Source organism: Dama dama, chromosome 10 (genome assembly GCF_033118175.1).
Source record: "Dama dama isolate Ldn47 chromosome 10, ASM3311817v1, whole genome shotgun sequence".
NCBI lineage: Eukaryota > Metazoa > Chordata > Mammalia > Artiodactyla > Cervidae > Dama > Dama dama.
The window spans coordinates 22,204,300-22,223,297 of NC_083690.1; the positions used below are offsets into that span (position 1 = coordinate 22,204,300).

General features: G+C 46.4%; 1 protein-coding gene across 3 annotated transcripts in view; it reads right to left on the bottom strand.

The window, feature by feature from the left end:
- Positions 1-10,720: 10,720 nt before the first annotated feature.
- The window catches only part of EARS2 (glutamyl-tRNA synthetase 2, mitochondrial), a 29,621-nt gene continuing 21,343 nt past the window's right edge, over positions 10,721-18,998 (bottom strand). For all 3 annotated transcript variants that reach the window (XM_061153008.1, XM_061153010.1, XM_061153009.1), the window contains exons 7-9: positions 18,818-18,948; positions 12,715-12,850; positions 10,721-12,272 (exon numbers count right to left, since the gene is read on the bottom strand). In XM_061153008.1, coding sequence (XP_061008991.1) covers positions 12,189-12,272; positions 12,715-12,850; positions 18,818-18,948 — 351 coding nt within the window. In that variant the 3' untranslated portion in view covers positions 10,721-12,188. The remainder of the gene's footprint in view (positions 12,273-12,714; positions 12,851-18,817; positions 18,949-18,998) is intronic.

Here is an 18,998-nt window from a genome sequence, read left to right on the forward strand (position 1 = left end):
TTACCTGCTTCACCCCACTAATACAGGCAGGCAGGAACTTTGTACACTTCCATGTCTCCACTTACCCAGGGTCGTGCCTGGCACACCAGTACTGTTAAATACTTGTTGAACGGCCAGATGAACAGTGGAAGCAATAAGAGGTCGCTATAGGAATTTAGGGTCTTCTCAGGTGGCACTAAAAGAATCCATCTGCGAATGCAGAAGACATGAGACTCGGGTTCGATCCCTGGGTTGGGAAGATCCCCTGGATGAAGGCATGGCAACCCACTCCAGTATTCTTGTCTGGAGAATCCCACGGATAAAGGAGCTTGGCACGCTACAGTCCATAGGTTCACAAAGAGTTGGACATGATGGAAGCGACTTAGCATGCATGTGTCCATAGGAATTTAGGTCCCATCCCTGCCCCAAATAAACACAAAATATAAGTTTCAAAGTACATTTGCTTGCTATGTTAGCTTCAAAATAGATCCAGCCACACACATCTCCATCTCACAGATTGTTGCCTGTAGCACCTTTCTATATGAAAATTACACAGTTGTCACCTGTCTTAGTAAACTTGGACTGATACAACAAAATACTAAAGGTTGAGTGGCCTAAACAACAGACGTTTACTTCCCACTGGAGGCCGGCAAGTCCAAGATCAAGGTGCTGTTGACAACCTGCTTCCAGGTTTGCAGAATGCTGCTTGTGCTCACAGGGTAGAGAGACAGCACTCTGATCATTTCCTTTTAGGGCACTAATCCCATCATGAGGGATTCACCCTCAGGACCACAGCTAAGCCTAATTACCTCTCACAGCACCCACCTCAAATACCATCACATGGACATTAGCACTTCAGCATGTGAATTTGAATTCAATCTATAGCATTATTCACATCAGGGAAATTCTGTATGAGATTAATGAAAACTATATGTTGTCCTTTGGACTGCAAGATCAAACCAGTCAATCGTAAAGGAAACCAACCCTGAATGTTCATTAGAAGGACTGATGCGGAGCTACAATACTTTGGCCACCTGATGCAAAAGGCCAACTCATTGGAAAAGACCCTGATGCTGGGAAAGATTGAAGGCAGGAGGAGAAGGGGATGACAGAAGACAAGATGGTTGGATGGCATAATTGATTCAATGGACATGAGCAAGCTCTGGGAGATAGTGAACAGAGAGGCCTGGTGAGTGCAGTCCATGGGGTTACAAAGGGTCAGACACAACTGAGTGATTGAACAACAATACGCTGTCCACAGCACACCCTCTGTTATCTGATTTGGAGCCTGGGAATTATTTTGCATGTGTGCTAAGTCACTTCTCAGCAAGACAGTATATTAAAAAGCAGAGACATTACTTTGCCAACAAAGGTCTGTCTAGTCAAAGCTATGGTTTTCCCAGTAGTCATGTATGGATGTGAGAGTTGGACTATAAAGAAAGCTGAGCACTGAAGAATTGATGCTTTTGAACTGTGGTGTTGGAGAAGACTCTTGAGGGTCCCTCGGACTGCAAGGAGATCCAACCAGTCCATCCTAAAGGAAATCAGTCCTGATATCATTGGAAGGACTGATGCTGAAGCTGAAAGTTCAATATTTTGGCCACCTGATGAGAAGAGCTGACTCATTTGAAAAGACCCTGACATTGGGAAAGATTGAAGGTGGGAGGACAAGGAGATGACAGAGGATGGGATGGTTGAATGGCATCACTGACTCAATGGACATGAGTTTGAGTAAACTCCGGGAGTTGGTGATGGATAGGGAGGCCTGGCGTGCTGCAGTCCATGGAGTCGCAAAGTGTTGGACACAACTGAGTGACTGAACTGAACTGAAGGCGATTCTGGGCTTCCCTGGTGGCTGAGTGGTAAAGAATCTATCTACAGTGCGCAAGACCTGGGTTCAATCCCTGGGTTGGAAAGATCCCCTGGAGAAGGAAATGGCAACCCACTCCAGTATTCTTGCCTGGAGAATCCCATGGACAGAGGAGCCTGGTGGACTACAGTCGTTGGGGTTGAAAAGAGTCACATACGACTGAGGGACTAACATTTTCACTTTAAGTCGCTTCAGCCATTCACAAAGACTTCAGCCAAGTCTTTGTGACCCCATGGACTGTAGCTGCCAGGCTCCTCTGTCCCTAGGATTCTCCAGGCAAGAATGCTGGAATAAGTTACCGTTTCCTCCTCCAGGGGATTTTCCCAACCCAGGGCTCGAACTGGAGTCTCACCTTTCCTGCATTGGCAGGTGGGTTCTTTACCACTAGCGCCACCTGGGAAGTCTGGGAATTATTTTACATCTCCATAAACTGTACATAACTGAACACAATAGAAAATTATTCTTTTCTATAGACAAGCAAATGATTCTGTCCTTGGAAGACACAACCCTCTTCCTGTGGAAAAAACAGCTTTGCTTCCATTTTGCAGATTCATTACAATATTCCTGATCTTCAAATGGGTCTGTCATTGGATTCGCCTTTGAACTGGTTGTAACATCTCACCAGGTTCTTCAGTGAGATGAATTAAGTGAAAAATTTAACATGTGTTCATCTCTCAAAAATTCTAAATATCTGTCAACACTGGAGCTGGGTTTCCTCGTTGCAAGAAATGCCTGGAGATGACCAGAGAGCGTGCCCTGGAGGAGGGCTCGAGCTCTCTGTTTTGCCAAGAACCATCCTTATACCTTGGGCTTCCCTGGTGGCTCAGAGAGTCAAGAATCCGCCTGTTATGTGAGAGACCTGGGTTCAATTCCTGGGTTGGAAAGATCCCCTGGAGGAGGGCATGCAACCCGCTCCAGTGTTCTTGCCTGGAGAATCCCCATGGGCAGAGGAGCCTGGTGGGCTACAGTCATGGGGTCACAAAGAATCAGAAACAACTGAGTGACTAAGCACAGCACAGCATCCTTATACCTAACATGTTACTTATTTTAAGCACCTGTACTCTTTGAACATTTTGATATATGATCAGTGGTTCTCAAACTAACATTTGTCAGAACTACCTGGAAGGCTAGTTAAAACACGGAATGCAAGACCCCACCCACATAGTTTCTGATTCAGTAGGTCTGAAGTATGGAGTGTGTGCTCAGTCCTGTCCAATTCTTTGAGATCCTGTGGACTGTAGCCCACCAGGCTCCTTTGTCCACAGGATTTTCCCAGGCAAGAAGACTGAAGCAGGTGGCCATTTCCTCCTCCAGGGAATCTTCCCAGCCCAGGGATTGAACCCACATCTCCTGTGTCTCCTTCCTTGGAAGGCAGATTCTCTGAACCTAGGAAGTGGGGTGAAGTACAAGAATCTAATCATTCTTCCTCTAGTCAATACTTGAGAGACCACAATGGAAAGGTTAAAGGGTAAGTGGGCGGTGAGGAAGTGGTTTGGGAGTTCTGTGTAGTGGTTGGGTGCAGAAGCTTTGGTTTCAGACCAAACAATGCTGTCACCCTCACCAGCCCTCCTAGGACCCCTCTTGCGTGTCTGTGCAGCCCTTCCTGCCCAAGTTCCCTTCTGTTTTCCATTTCCTTTCCTATATCATGTGCATGGCCTGTGGTCTGTCTCTTCTTTCTGGACAATGAACTTTCATAAGCAGGGGCCATGTCTATCTAATTCCCCAATCTTTTTGGCACCAGCGACCGGTTTCATGAAGAACAATTTTTCCATGGACCTGGGCGGGGCGGGGGTGAGCATGGTTTGGGGCATGAGGCTTCCCTGGTGGTTCATACTGTAAAGAATCTGCCTGCAATGTGGGAGACCCGGGTTCGATCCTTGGGTCGGGAAGATCCCCTGGAGAAGGGATAGACTACCCATTCCAGTATTGCTTGGCTTCTTCTATGGCTCAGATGGTAGAGAATCCGCCTGCAATGCAGGAGACCTGGGTTCGATCCCTGGCTCAGGAAGATTCCACTGGAAAACGGAATGGCAACCCACTCCAGTATTCTTGCCTGGAGAATTCCACGGACAGAGGAGCCTGGCAGACTACAGTCCAAAGGGTCACAAACAGTTGGACACGACTGAGCGACTAACATTTTCACTTTCAAGTGCATAACATTTATTGTGCACTGTATTTCTATCATTATTATATTCTGATGTATAATGACATACATATATAATATCATAGTAGTTTCAGGTGTACAACATGATTTGATATTTGTATACCTTGCAAAACAATCACCATAATGTCTAGTTAGTATTCAATACCACACATCATTTCAAATGCTTTACTTTTGTGATAAGAACTTATAAAGGCTTATAAAATCTTGTAAAATCTCTTAGAAACTTTCAAATATACAGTGCAGTATTAACTAGCGTCACCATGCTGTACTTTGCATCCATAGGACTTAGCTACTTTATAGCTTGCTGTTTGTACGTCTTGATCACCTTCACCCATTTTGCCCACCCCTATACAATTACAAGGGGCTTCCTGAGTAGCTCAGCTGGTAGAGAATCTGCCTGCAATTCAGGAGACTCCAGTTCAATCCCTGGGTTGGGAAGATCCCCTGGAGAAGGGATAGACTACCCACTCCAGTATTCTTGGGCTTTCCTGGTGGCTCAGATGGTAAAGAATCTGCCTGCAATGTGGGAGACCTGGGTTGGTAAGATCCCCTGGAGGAGGACATGGCAACCCACTCCAGTTTCTTGCCTGGAGAATCTCCATGGTCAGAGGAGCCTGGCGGGCTACAGTCCATGGGGTCGTACAGAATCCGGACACAACTGAGAGACTAAGTATAGCATACGATTACAAATAATTTTTAGCATAACTATGTCACAAAGATTGCTTGGGACATACTTAAAAAATTATTCACTGTTCATCTGAAATTAAAAGTAAAAAACAACAATCTAACTCCTCGTCAAGAAAGCATTTCCTGGGACTTCCCTGGCAATCCACTGGTTAGGACTCCTGCAGAGGGCCTGCGTTTGATTCCTGGTCTGGGACCTGAGATCCCACAAGCCCCATGGTGTGGCTTTAAAAAATAAATAAAATACAATTTTAAAAATTAAAAAAAATTTTTTTAATTTAAAAATCAATTAAAAAACGAAAGCATTTCCTGTCTGGCTCCGGACACCCAAGGATACCCACATCTCTATATCACTTTGCCTGCTCTTCCTTCACCACATCCACACTTGCAATTTTGTAACTGTTAGTCACCTATGAGATGGTGATCTCTTTGAGGCAGGAGCCTGATCTTTTGTGTTTTATTTTTAAAAGCTTGAGGAAAGGAATGAACACAAATCTGTGGAGTAAGCCCCCACAATCAACAAGGCTTTGTCTAATTCCTTTCACACCCCTAGGCTTAACAGGGCCTGGCACACAGTAGGTAACTGTCAAATGAATGAATGAAGACAGGACAGAAAGGATTCAGACAAGAGGCTGCTCCTCCTTGCCTGGGCTGTCCTACTGCCATCAGGGTTGGGGGAGGGGTGGTAGGGGGCAGAGGAGACAGCATGTAGGCCTGGGACCCCAACATTTTGCCCATAAATGAAGGCTAAGCTAGAGATCCCCAGGGTGTGATGATGAGTTTATTGAGTGCCAAGTTAAGCTTCTACTGCCTTCTATATTTTTAAAAAAATGCACATCCTGTAATTCACTAGTGAAAATAGTAACCACAAATGATGTGAAGGTTCTGAATACTGCAAAACGGTACCCTAGCTAAAGACATGACTGTGCGCTTGGTAGCTCAGCTGTTAAAAGAATCTACCCGCCATGCAGGAGGCACCGGTTCGACTCCTGGGTCGGGAAGTTCCCCTGGGGAAGGGAGAGGCTACCCACTCCAGTATTGCTTGCCTTCTCCTATGGCTCAGACGGTAAAGAATCCGCCTGCAATGCAGGAGACCTGGGTTTGATCCATGGGTTGGGAAGATCCCCTGGAGGAGGGCATGGCAACCCACTCCAGTCGACAGCACAGTGAACTTGAGCGCTCACCCCGACTGTCCATCCAATCGGGTGTGTGTCTGGCCTGTCACTCAGTATTTACTGAGCACCTACTTCGTGAACAGGCACCATTCTCTGCACTGGGGGTCTAGGGGTGAGCAAGACAGAGTATGTCTCTGTTCTTATGAAGGTTATAATCTACACTAACAAATAACCGCTGAACTAATTACTAACCCAACGTTTACACAATCAATTCGATTGTGTTCCCTGGAAAAGAACAGGATGTTGATGATTAACGGGAGAGGAAGGAGAGCTTCTGGGGGAGTCAGAGGCCTTCCTGAAGAGGCGATAGTGAAGCGGAGATCTGAACACTGAGAGACCAGGCAAAAGGACAGAGCAGATGAACAAGAGTATTCCAGCCAGAATGCAGCTAGAAGGAAGGCTTACATTGCTAGAGAGCAGCGAGAGGGGCTCATGAGGCAAGGATGAGTGAAGTGAAGCAGCGAAATTAGAGGAGGAAGTGCTGGGCTGTGATGACAGGAGACGGCTCTATCATGTTTTCCCCTTCTATGCTTCGTTTTCTTTTCTTTTAATCTCTTTTAAAATTTTGACTGTGAAGGGTCTCTTCAATGCAGTGCTCAGGCTTTCTCTAGTTGTGGCTCTTGGGTTTCTCTTGCTCCAGAGCATGGGCTCTAGAGCAGGGGGGCTCCATAGTAACGGGCTCTAGACAACTGGTGAGGGCTCTCTAGTTGCTCCGCAGCATATGGAATCTTACTTCCCCACCCAGGGATGGAATCGGTGCCCCCTGCATTAGAAGGTGGATTCTTAACCACTGGACCACCAGGGAAGTCCCTCATGCCTGATTTTCCTACCAGGGCTCTAGGCTCCTGGGCCAGCCCCACTCAAATCTCAGTTCAGCCAAGCTGTTGGAATGATCAAAGAAACACAAATCTGGAGAAAACACACACACACACACACACACACACACACACACAAATCTGATCTTGTCACTTCCCTACTTGAAGCATGTCAGTGGCTCTTCACCTTTCACTTCATGAAGACCCAAGTCATGTCTTCCCTAATGGACCCCCCACTTTTGTCCAGGAACCCAGAAAAGAGCTGGCCCCAGCCCCAGTTCTGGGTCTAGCTCCCCACCCACTTCCCCAGAAGGGATGCATTCAAGAATGGAGAAGTCATGTGGGGGAAGGTGCTGGAGAGAGGTTTCCACGCTTTCAGGGAGAGAGCCACAGAAAGCCATGCTCTGACAGCATGAAGGAGGAAGTGCAGAGGGGCCTGAGCGCTTCAGGCAGCCAATCATGAGTGGAGAGAACCAACCAGAGGCTATTGCCCATGCTGGGGCCAACCAAGCAAAGAGATCAGAAGACCCTCAGACCTCCACGAGGTCACTGAATGCTTAATTAACCAACCCCAGAGCCTGCCATACCCCTGCACTTTCTGTTTTGTGGGACACTAAATCTTGTTTAAGCTTGTTTGAATCTGGATGTTTTGTTATTTTTAGTGAATGGTATCTTGATGCCTTTGATCTGGCATCAAGGCTGTTTGGATTTCCCCTCTGGCTGGGTTTCCAGCCATTTATCCCACTCCTTCAGTTCCTACCCATGACTCCGGTCAATACCCTTCCAATTTCCACTGACCTGGAAACTCCTACTTGTCCTTCAGAACCCAGTTCAAACTTCATCTATAAAGTCCTCTGACACCCATGAACATGAACCATGAACTTCCTTCTCTGGGCTCTGCTCTAACCCAGAAAGTTCTCATTAAAAAAAAAAAAAAAAAAAAAAATTTGTTTGGTAGAAACCAACACAATACTGTAAAGCAACTATCTTTCAATTACAAATAACTGAATTAAAATAAAATTTTAAAAATTATTTATTTGGCCATGCTGGGTCTCAGATGTGGCATGCGGGATCTGTAGCTGTGGCATAGAGGATCTTTTTAGTTGTGGCATGCGAACTCTTAGTTGGGCATATGGGATCTACTTCCCTGACCAGGGATTGAACCCAAGCCCCCTGCTTTGGGAGCACGGAGTCTTAGCCACTGGACCACCAGGGAGGTCCCCTCATTTTCTAAGTATTTATTATCCTGGCCCCTGGGAAGTTAGGGAATTTTATCATGACAAAAATATTAACTAATCAATTAGACAATTTCTAACTTAGCTCCCACCAAACATCCCTCTATATAGAAGTATTTAATCTTAATCTTCACATCAAGTCTTTGTCAAAGGTCGGTCTCTCACAGATAGCTGGATTCAATGCGATTTACCGGCAATGGACCCAGGTAGTTAACTACAACTGCAAATCTTGCAAAAGAAACATGATTCCCCAGTATCAGTGAGTCATCCTGGGAAACTGTTGCAATCTGAGAGGGTTAGACCAGCTGATGATTGCCACTTCTGAAGAAACTGATCTGATAAAGGACTCTTTTTTTCATCCTGAGACCTTTCCTGACTCCCTGCTATTTGTCAGGCAATGTGCAAGGTACTATGTGTACAACCAAGAATAAGAAAAACTAACTGCCTGCCTCAATCTTATCCTCTTTAGAGTAAGATTGACAATAAACATGTACAAGTACACTATGTAATTTCATATATTAATAAGTATTATGAGGAAAAAATAAGCTAGATAAAGACAATATAACAAAAAAATAGTAATTTTCTGGCAATGGTACTCTGTAAACTCCATGTTAAGAGAGTATGCCCAGGGGCAGAATGGCTCCCTTGATTACTAGAGTGGGTCTCCTGCAGCCACGATTACATTACATGATTCTGTCCCACTGGCCACAGTTGATTGGAACAGAGGTAAAGAGCTGACCCAAGCCGCTGCTGCTGCTGCTGAGTCACTTCAGTCGTGTCCGACTCTATGAGACCCCACAGACGGCAGCCCACCAGGCTCCCCCGTCCCTGGGATTCTCCAGGCAAGAACACTGGAGTGGGTTGCCATTTCCTTCTCCAACGAATGAAAGTGAAAAGTGAAGGTGAAGTCGCTCAGTCGTGTCCGACTCCTGGCGACCTCATGGACTGCAGCCTACCAGGCTCCTCCGTCCATGGGATTTTCTAGGCAAGAGTACTGGAGTAGGGTGCCATTGCCTTCTCCGTGAGCCAAGGTAGGCCAATCAAATTCTTTCCTAGGATTTTGGACATAGAATACTAGTTATTGAATTGGTAGCTTATCAGAGGGGAGATGATTCAGCTTTAGGGCTGGGGCAGTTGTTGGACAAGTACAGAGATAAAAAAAAAAAGCCAGCCTGCAGAAGGAAGATGAGGGAAGCAGACACCCTGACAGAAATGGTTACAAACTGCAGATTCAGAGGGACAATGGTGAGTGTCTTGGGTTTTCAGGAGTTACTGGTTAGAGACCAAGTCTCTTGTAAGGTCCAGCTGGGAGTCCTGCTTTTGGATTTGTTGTAATTCTTTCAATAAATTCCTCTTGTGGTTTAAGTTAGGCTGGGTTTGTTTCTATGTTTTGCAACCAATATTAGCATTTCCAAGAATGAAAATACTGGTGATGAGGGTGATGGTAAGAGATAACATTTGTTGAGTGCCAGGCATTGTTTGAAGTTCTTTACATAGGTCATCTATTTTGATTCTTACGAATTGTTGAGACAGACACAATTGTTATCCCCATGTTGCATGAGGAAACTGAACTTCAGAAGCCACAGTGATAAGTAGTAGAACCAGCTTCTGGCCTCCACGACCTTCACTGCTTCACTATACTCAAAAAAGCACTGGGGAGGGGGCCGAGAGGGGTGGGGCGGAGAAAAAAAAAAAAAAGCACTGGGGAATGGACTTGAGGTTATTTAAAATCTGTTAAGTCCTTTGACACATTTCTTCTGATCGTGAGCAAAACCCCAGAGCAGAAGATACGTGCTGCTTCTCAGATAACTCACTCCAACTGAGGAAGTGGCCACATCTTTATCAACTCAGCAGTCTGATCACCCACTTTGTTAAAACAGCCACATTCCCAACTGAGAGCTAGAGTTTCTCATAAGCATACTTGATGTCTTAGAAGTGGAGGCTCTGATGTCACTCAAGTCAAGAGTTGAGGTTGGACTCTGGGTTGTCACATGCCTCATGCTAAACCCTCAGAGTTGATCAACTCTGCTGAGCCCCAGTTTCCCTATCTGAAACACAGAAACAAGAAGAAGAATAATAATGCCTAATGTGAAGATTCAAACAGATGATGGACTAAAGTGTTTACCAGTATAATTTAAAACCCACAAGTATCTGAGGCTCATGTAAATGCACAATAAATTGAAAGCATTATTATTCTATGCCCTTTCAATGCAATACTTGTTGTGTCTGCCACTACCCCTTCTTCTGGAAAAAGTACCCTACTTCTCCTTGGGAACTTTTCCTCTGTTGGATATCATCCCCGAGGGACCACCTATTCCTGGTTGAGGAATGGTAACATGGACTCAGTTAGCCCAACCAGAACCCTCTTAGTATCTGAATCTTTAGCTGAGCCACATCCAAAACTGAGTGGGAAAAATACAGAGGAACAACAACAGAAAATATTTAAGGGTTAATGTGTTCCCATTGAAGAACACAGACAAGACTGGCCATGAGCTCCTGTGGTGGCCCACATGATCAGAGCTTCCCTGGCGCCTGTCTTTTCCACGATCTGGTTCTTTGGTTTTCCCATAGATTCTTTGACTTTCTCAGAAATTTAAACTCCTATAAAGTCTCCAAAAAACCTAGGCAGAACTGGTTTCCACTATTTGTCATCAAAGAACTTACTTGATGTACTTTTCAAAGAATGATTAGGTCTCTGTGAAACTCAGCAAATTCTTTAATCCCCTTTCCCTCCTCCTCTGGACAAGGAGAGTGTATTAGTAATCTACTGCTAGGTGACAAATAATCGTAAAGCTCGGTGGCTTTAAACAATAAATATTTATTAACTTGTAACTGTGTGTCTGAAATTTGGAAGCAACTCTGGTTAGTGGCTCTGGTTTAGGATCTTTCAGGAAGGCTGCAGTCAAATGTCAGCCAGCACTGCTGCTGCATTGCAAGCCAGCATTGCAAGGCTGCTTGACTGGGGCTGCAAGACCGACTTCCAAGATGGCCCATTCTTACGGCTGTTGTCAGGAGGCCTCCGATCCGTATCTGTTTGAGTGTCTTCACCACGTGGAATAAGACGGAAGCCACGACACATCACACAAGGCAGCCATCTTCCATGTAAATGCCAGGAGATAGCGATGAAGATGACTGGGGGCCGCACAGGGGAAGCCCAGAAACCCTGTAGAGGGCCTTGGTAGCCAGTTACCATCCTCCTTTCACTGAGTTATTCCTATTCACCCCAAGAACATCTCATTTCAGAAACTCTCAGACAGTGATTTATAAACAATGGGTGGAAGGAGGCAGTGAATATGAAGATGCAAAATAGGCAGAGTGAAGGTCTCCAGTCTAAGGACTTGTTCTGGAGAACTGGAAAAGAGGAAGATATAGCCTTTAGGGAAGGGAGACATAGCCTGCCCTAAGTCCAGGGACAAAGAGTAGTATAAAACCTAAGTGTTCCCCCTGGGCAGCCCCAAAGAAGGTCTGACAGACAGTTCAGGCCTGCTTGTCAATCACTGCTCCAAAGTCAAACTGGGTTTGAGAACTGGAGTCTAAGAGTCCAGGCCACTGCCAAGCTGTTACATATGGGCTGAGCTGTGTTCCCCACAAAACTCATGTTGAAGCCCCAACCTCCCAGTACCTCGGAATGTGACTGAATTTGCAGACAGGGATGATAAACAGGTGATGAAGCCCAAACTGGGCTGTGAGGCTGGGCCTTAACCCAATCTGACTGGTGTCCTCGTGAGAAGAAGGCATTTGGACAGACAGAGATAGCGAGGGCATAGACAGAGGCAAGACTGTGGAAGGACAGAGCAAAAAGTCAACTGTGTGCAAGCCAAGGAGGGGGGCGTCAGGAGAAACGAAACCTGCCGCCACCCTGATCTTGGACCGCCCGCCTGCAGAACTGTGAGAGAATCACTTCCTGTTGTTCAGGCCACCAGTCTGTGGTCTTCCGTCATGGCAGCCCAGGCAGACTGAAGCTCCGGCTGCCACTATTCTGTGAGGCAGCTCCTAACCTCTGCTGTGTACTGGGGTGTCACAACCAGATGTGAGGCCTTCCTTTCCAGACTCAGGGAGGTGAGACGGGCCTGGGCGTCCCCAGCCAGCTGATAAGGATGGGCCTGGCGTGGAGCCATACATGCACCTGTGCACCCAGAGGCTGTGTCCACTCCTGGTTCCTCTCGCAAGCTCTCGCCGGGCCCAGGCCTCCTGCTCCTCGCCTCCGAGGGCGGCTCCTGCAAGAGCGGCTCCTGCGGCCACCTCCACCGTCCTGCCACCTTCTCTTTAGCTGCAGAGCACCTTCTGTATTCGTTCCCGCACTTCCTTTGGTCCCAAAGACACCATCATCTCAGCTACCGGAGGTCCTTGCTGAGGACAAAGAAGAGAAAACGTTGCCTTCAACTGTCTGAGGAACACACGCCCGGCCTCAGCTGCAGGAGTTACGCCCAAGCCAATGCTGCACCCTAAGGAAAGCCGGGTGTGCATTTTATGGGCTTCAATTTCTGAGGCTGACGATGGGTCCCAGAGCCCGCTCTCCCTGGGTTGGTACGTCCCTTCACCCAATCCACTGCCAGCTCTCTGAAGGGGGCGGGGAGCATGTGTGTTTCACTCATTACTGGATCCACTGCTCCTAGCATGGCGCTTGCACATGGGAAGGTACTCAGGAGGTACTGTCTGTTGAATGATTAAATGAGGGGGCTGGTCATGTTTCATTCATCTCTGTAGCCTACAAACTACACTTAGCGCTGTTGGTGAATGTCAGCTGAGTGGATAAAAGAAGGCTCCAGTCCAGTCCAACCGCCTGCCTCACCTGCTGTCCACTGAGGGCCACTCGGAGGAGCTTCATCACGTTACTGTGTTTGATGCCTTCCAGACCATCTGACAGCTTCTTCAGTTCTCCATTCAGCATGTCCTGAGTTAAGTTCGTACCAGGTCCTTCTAAAAGTCTAGAAGAGAGCCAGTCTGTGAGGGGCCAGCACAGGCCAATGGCAAGTGGGTGGAAAGGAGGACTTCAGAAGCTTATCCATCAGCTACAACATATTAATAAACTAACATCACAACCGAGGTTCAAGTCTGCTTGGAAGTGGAGGGAGATACCTACTACCCCCATCCTAGTTGGTGAAGAAATAGCAACCAAGGGACTACAAACACAGAGATTCCAAGCAAGTGTGCATAAAATAGGGAAACTCAGAGGATACCGGAAGAGGACTCACTAATTACTACCTGTGCCATGCAATCTTCAAGCCTCAGTTTTCTCACCTGTAAAGTGGGGATAATAACAGTCTCTGCACCTCACAGAGCTATGGTGGGGCTGAGTTAAAACTGGTAAAGCACTGAGTACGCTGCCTGAACAGATGGTAAGAACTCAAAAGTATGAATCTTATATTTCAATAAAAAGTTAAATATTTTAGCTAATATTTATTATATCCAAGAGCTCAGAGACATTGCAAGAGGATCTAAAAAGAAACTTACGAATGAGTTAGATACAGGATGGAAGAATGAAGCCCTCTGGGAAATGATCTGAAACATGGCTTCAAGACCTATGGGATTTTCCTGGTGGTACCACGGATAAGAACCTACCTGCCAATGGAGGGGACTTGGGGTCGATCCCTGGTCCGGGAAGATTCCACATGACTCAGGGAATCCATGCACCACAACTGCTGAGCCTGGGTGCTTCATCTACTGAAACCTGTGAGCCTAGAGCCCATGGTCCACAAGAGTGCCACCGCAATAAGAAGTCCACAAACTCCAACGAAAAAGTAGCCCCCGCTTGCTGCAATTAGAGAAAGCCTGCATGCAGCAACGAAGACCCAGTGCAACCAAATAAATAAAGACTTCCAGGGGATGTAGCACAGAAGAGCAGAAAGAAATACATCAGGAGAACCCAGCACCAGTAATGGCCCTGCCACCACTTGCTATAACCATTCTTTGTCCACAAACTGAAACAGTTCAGGAAGTACAGTGGGCCAACAATTCCCCACTTTCCTGGCAGTCCAGCTAAGACCCTCTTCCAAAAGCATGTCTGAGCTCAAGAGAAAGTTCCTAATTAGTCAGAGCCAGACTTGCAAAAACTTTGTCCCAGCCCTGATTCGGAGTTAGAGCAAGAGATGGGAGCAGGGCTAAAGATGGGCCAAGGCTGGAGACCTTCACTAGTGCAGATGATCCTTGACGCCAACTCTGACACTGACCGCTTCTGAAATGGTCAGACACTCCATCCCTCACACTGGTTTACTGGGAAGCTGGCGGGCTTCCAGCTCAGGAACAGGGTTCATGAGGAAATTGGAACCAATGGCCTTCCAGGGCACATTTCCTTACTCACTCCAGTACTTGAGCAATTCAGTTTCAGTTTGAGAAATATAACCATTCTTATTGCATCTTAAAACTACAACACATAACTACTGTTATTTATGAAATGGAAAAGAGGAAATGTGGAAAATATAAAATGTAATCGTTTGCAGCAACATGGATGGACCTAGAGATTCTCATACTAAGTGAAGCAAGTCAGAAAGAGAAAGACAAATGCCATGGGATATCACTTCTATGTGGAATCTAAAATACGACACAATGAACATATCTATGAAACATAAGGGAAAGACCTCTGGTTGCCAAGTGGGGTGTGGTGGGGGGAGGGAAAAATTGAGAGAGTGGGGTTAGCAGATACAAACTATTACATATAGAATGGATAAACAACAAGGTCCTTCTGTATAGTACAAGGAACTATATTCAATATCTCGTGATAAACCATAATGGAAAAGAATATGAAAGAGTATCTACATGTATAATTGAATCATTTTGCTATACCACAGAAATTAACATAACACCATAAATGAACCATACTTCAAAAAAGAAATGTAGTATGGGGTAAAAAACAAACAAGCTCCTCAATGTCATTATGGGGAAGCAGGCTGCCAAGGAGCTGGTGAAAGAGTGACAGGCCCCAGGAGGCCCACAGTGGCAGTCAGGACATGTTAATAAGAGCTGGCCCAGGACTTGGCATGGGCAGAGGGACTTCGACAGAACTGGTTGCTGCTCCACATGTGGGTGTCAGCTTTCCCGCCTTGAGTGGGAGCCCCAGAGTGTCCCTAAAATCTAATCCCATGGCAGGGGTGGGGAGGTGAGACGTTAGTTTGGTGAACTAGGACAGCCTCATAAGGAATGTCCTAAATTAACGGAGTATTATTAATAATACCTCAGGGAAATTTAGCATGGAGACATGCTTGCAAGGGTGCTTAATGGTGTCTATTCAAGGTTATTCACTGAGGCATTGTTCGTAACAGCAATTTTGGAAGCAAATGTCCATCGACAGGAGGTGAGTTAAATAAATCATGGTGAAGTGGTATAATAAAGGACTAGGTGTAGCTGAGAGGAGGAAGAGGATGCTCTCGAAGCCTGGAGCGATCTAAAGACACGCTATTAAGTGAAAAACAAACAGACAAATAAGCAAAAAAACACAAAAGACACTTAAGGAAATACAGCCATTATTTCATAAACTTTAGATGGAGTACAATCTATAAAGATATTGAATCACTATGTCATACATCTGATACTAACAATATTGTAAATTAACTGTAGTTCAATAAAAAAATAATAAAATTAAACCGAAAACCCCTAAAAGATACCAGTGTGATTGTACTATATTGTACCTTTTGTGTAAGAAGGTGGAAAATAAGGATTATCTAGATATAATTTAAAAGAGTAGTAAATCCAGAAAGGGTTCTGGAATGGGGCAGATGAGGGATAAGGATTAAAAATGGGATTCATGGGTTTTCCCTGGTGGCTCAGTGGTAAAGAATCCACCTGCCAATACAGGAGACACAGGTTCAATCCCTGATCCAGGGAGATCCCACATGCCAAGGAGCAACAAGGCCCGTGTGTCTGCTCTAGAGCCCGGCAGTCACAACTACTGAGCGCATGCGCCCGAGAGCCTGAGCTCCACAAGAGAAGTCACCACAAGAAGAAGTCCACGCACCGCAGCTCGAGAGTAGCCCCTGCTTGCCTCAACTAGAGAAAAGTCTGCACAGCAGTGAAGACCCAGCACAGCCAAAACTACATCAATAAATAAATAACGTTATTTAAAAAAAAATAGGATTCCTGATATATACATTTAAAAATAATTTCTAGGTTTTAAACCCACATTCAAGAGGTTTGAATAAATGAATAACAAATTAAAAAACTGCAAGAATGGAGTTATATACACCTTTCCTTGACTGTGCAGACCTTTCACAAAGGAAACTGCTATTTGGGACTGTCTTTCTGTTGGGGGCTGAGTAGGAGGGAAGACAATTTTTGCTATAAACCCTCTTGGACTGTTTGTATCTTTGCCACGTTAATTATATTCTTATCTTTTCAAAATGTATGTTTTAACGGTATAGTGATGGTTTCTCGTTATCAGGTGCTGTCCAAGCATTTCGCACCAAGGAGAAGCAACAGAGAACACGACAGGACATCCATTGTCTCACCCCAGCCAGCTGGACTTTCAACCCTGCTCCTCCAACTTACCAGCTGCATTATTTTATTTTATTTTATTTTTTTTACCAGCTACATTATTTTAAACAAGTTACTCTGCCACTTTGGGATACAACTTTCTCACCTGTAGAGTGGGGGATAGCAGCAGCAGTTCCTTTATGAGGTTGCTGAGAATTAATGCATGTATAGATACATGCACAGCACACGTCATGTCACGTGTACGGCTGCTCAGTCGTGTCCCCCTCTTTGCGACCCCACGGACTGCAGCCCGCCAGGCTCTTCTGTCCGTGGGATTTCCCAGGCAAGAATACTGAAGTGGGTTGCCATTTTCTTCTCCAGGGGATCTTCCTGACCCAGGGATCGAACCTGTGTCTCTTGTGTCTCCTGCCTTGGCAGGCGGGTTCTTTACCATTAGCGTACATACACGTTCACACATCTTTTGTGTGTGTTATTTTTTTTGTGTGTGTGTGTGTGTTATTTTTTTTATTGGAGTATGATTGCTTTACAATGTTGTGTTACTTTCCGCTGTACAATGAAATGAATCACCCATATGTGTACATGTGTCTTCTCTCTCTTGAGCTTCCCTCCCACTCCCCGCCCCACCCCTCCAGGTCGTCAGAGCACTGAGCTGAGCTCCCTGTGCTATACACCAGCTTCCCACGAGCGATCGACATCTCTAACGTACATGACATATAACATATTGCACGCACGTGTGTGGGCAAGTACGCAAATGAGTGTTTACTGTTCCTATCAAACATAATCTTCACAACAAAACTGGGAAGTTAAGTAAAATGGACATTTGTGGGGTCTGCTGCTCAGCCCACATTCCCGTTCCTCCTGATACCAGGGCCCTAACTCTCCCTGGGGAATGACCTGGCTCCATCCTCAGCCCTCGAGCTTTGGCTGGGGGTCCACTCAAGGCCCCACAGACGACCTAACCTAAGCTGGTCAACGTATCACATTCTCCAGGCTTCTGTGGCTGGTTCGGAGGCAGAAAACCAGGCCAATCAGGCCCCATCAGAGTAAATTTCAAGACACAGCTGGAGGCTGGGGCTGCAGTTCCGCCCTCTTACCCCCGCAGTGGGGACTGTGAGAAAGGCAGCTTTTGAGCCTCAGGATCCTTTCTCCCTCTCACGTGTACTAACATAATTTTCAACTGGGCATGTGGCCACCAAGGTAAAATCTACATTTTCTGGACTCCCTTGTAGCTTGGCATGGCCACAAGGCAGGCGTTAAGGCCAGCAGGATGTAAGTGGAAACACGTATAACTTTTCAGCCAGGGCCTCGAGGGGAAGGAGGGCCCCATCCCCTCTCCCTTTCCTCTTTCCTCCTATCGCTGAACCGTGAGTCACCATGGCCCATGTGGACAAGAGCAAAACCTGGGCCACATGCCACCACCACTGAGCTTGTGCTCTGCAACAAGTCCTCCTGCTGCAACAAAGACCCAGCATAGCCAAAAAAAAGGAGAGAGAGACAGAGCATGAGCAAAACCTAAAGGCAGCAGGACCCTAGAGATGTGGACAGAAGCTGTTCAGCCTTGAACTACCTGATCTGAATGCAGGTAAGGGAGACAGCACGTATTCATCTAACACAGATCCTCTGCAGAAGGAGCGGCTGGCCTGGGGGAGTGTGAGGCAGGAAGTCCAAGGGACAGAGGGAGAAGCGAGGTGTTGGTGCCATTATTTTTGGCCCCTGCGTTAACCTGGGCCTCAAGTCGACCCTTCTGGCCTCTGCAATGACGTACACGAGTCACTCCCCTCTTGCTTAAGCCAGTTTTGGTTGCACTTTGCGCCCTCATAGTCTAAAGAATCCTGTGACCATGAACAATGAGACCTAGTATCATCTCCACCCTGCAAGGGAGGGAAGGGAAGCTCAAGGACGTGCAGGAACCTGGACAAACTGAAGTCACCTGGCAGGTGAACTATTAAGTTGGTGTGAAAGTAATTAACGGTTTTGCTTTGTTGAACTTTGCCATTTGATATCAGAATAGATTCTTAAATAAATGTGGTTTTGTTATACATCACTTTCTATCCTGAAGCACAGATTTTTATGCTCCAGGAATAAGCAAACTTATTTCTTGTTGGCAAAAATGTGTTGACCGTAATGGTTCCTATTTTGATGAATAAAGATATATTTAAGCCTAGTTATAATGATTTCAAATCCAGAGTCTGAAACCGTAATTACTTTTGCACCAACCTAATAACTGGGTCAGTGAGTGGCTGGGCTGCAGGGGCACCCAAGTGGGTCCAATCCTGGAGCCAGAACCACTCCGTCTTCCGGAGCAGCCTGGGCTTCTCAATGCCATGAGTGACCCTCTCACTGAGAACCTCTGGCTAGCTCTGGGGCCAGACTGCAGGCCTGACCGCCAAGCCCTGGACTGGTGAGGGCCCTGGGAGGGAGACAGGGGAGGCAGGTGCAGACCCCAAGCTCCGCCTGTGGCAACTCACCCCAGCACACGCCTGGCAATGATGTCCACCTTCTCTGAGATGGCACCCAGCTGCGCTCGACCCACCGCAGGGCGGGTCCACAGGTAGGAGTACGCTGGGGAGACCAGATCTTGCAGGCGGCAAATGTGACCCTGGGGAGAGAGGTGGTCGCTGAATGTACTGGGAGGGGGGGACCCTGACA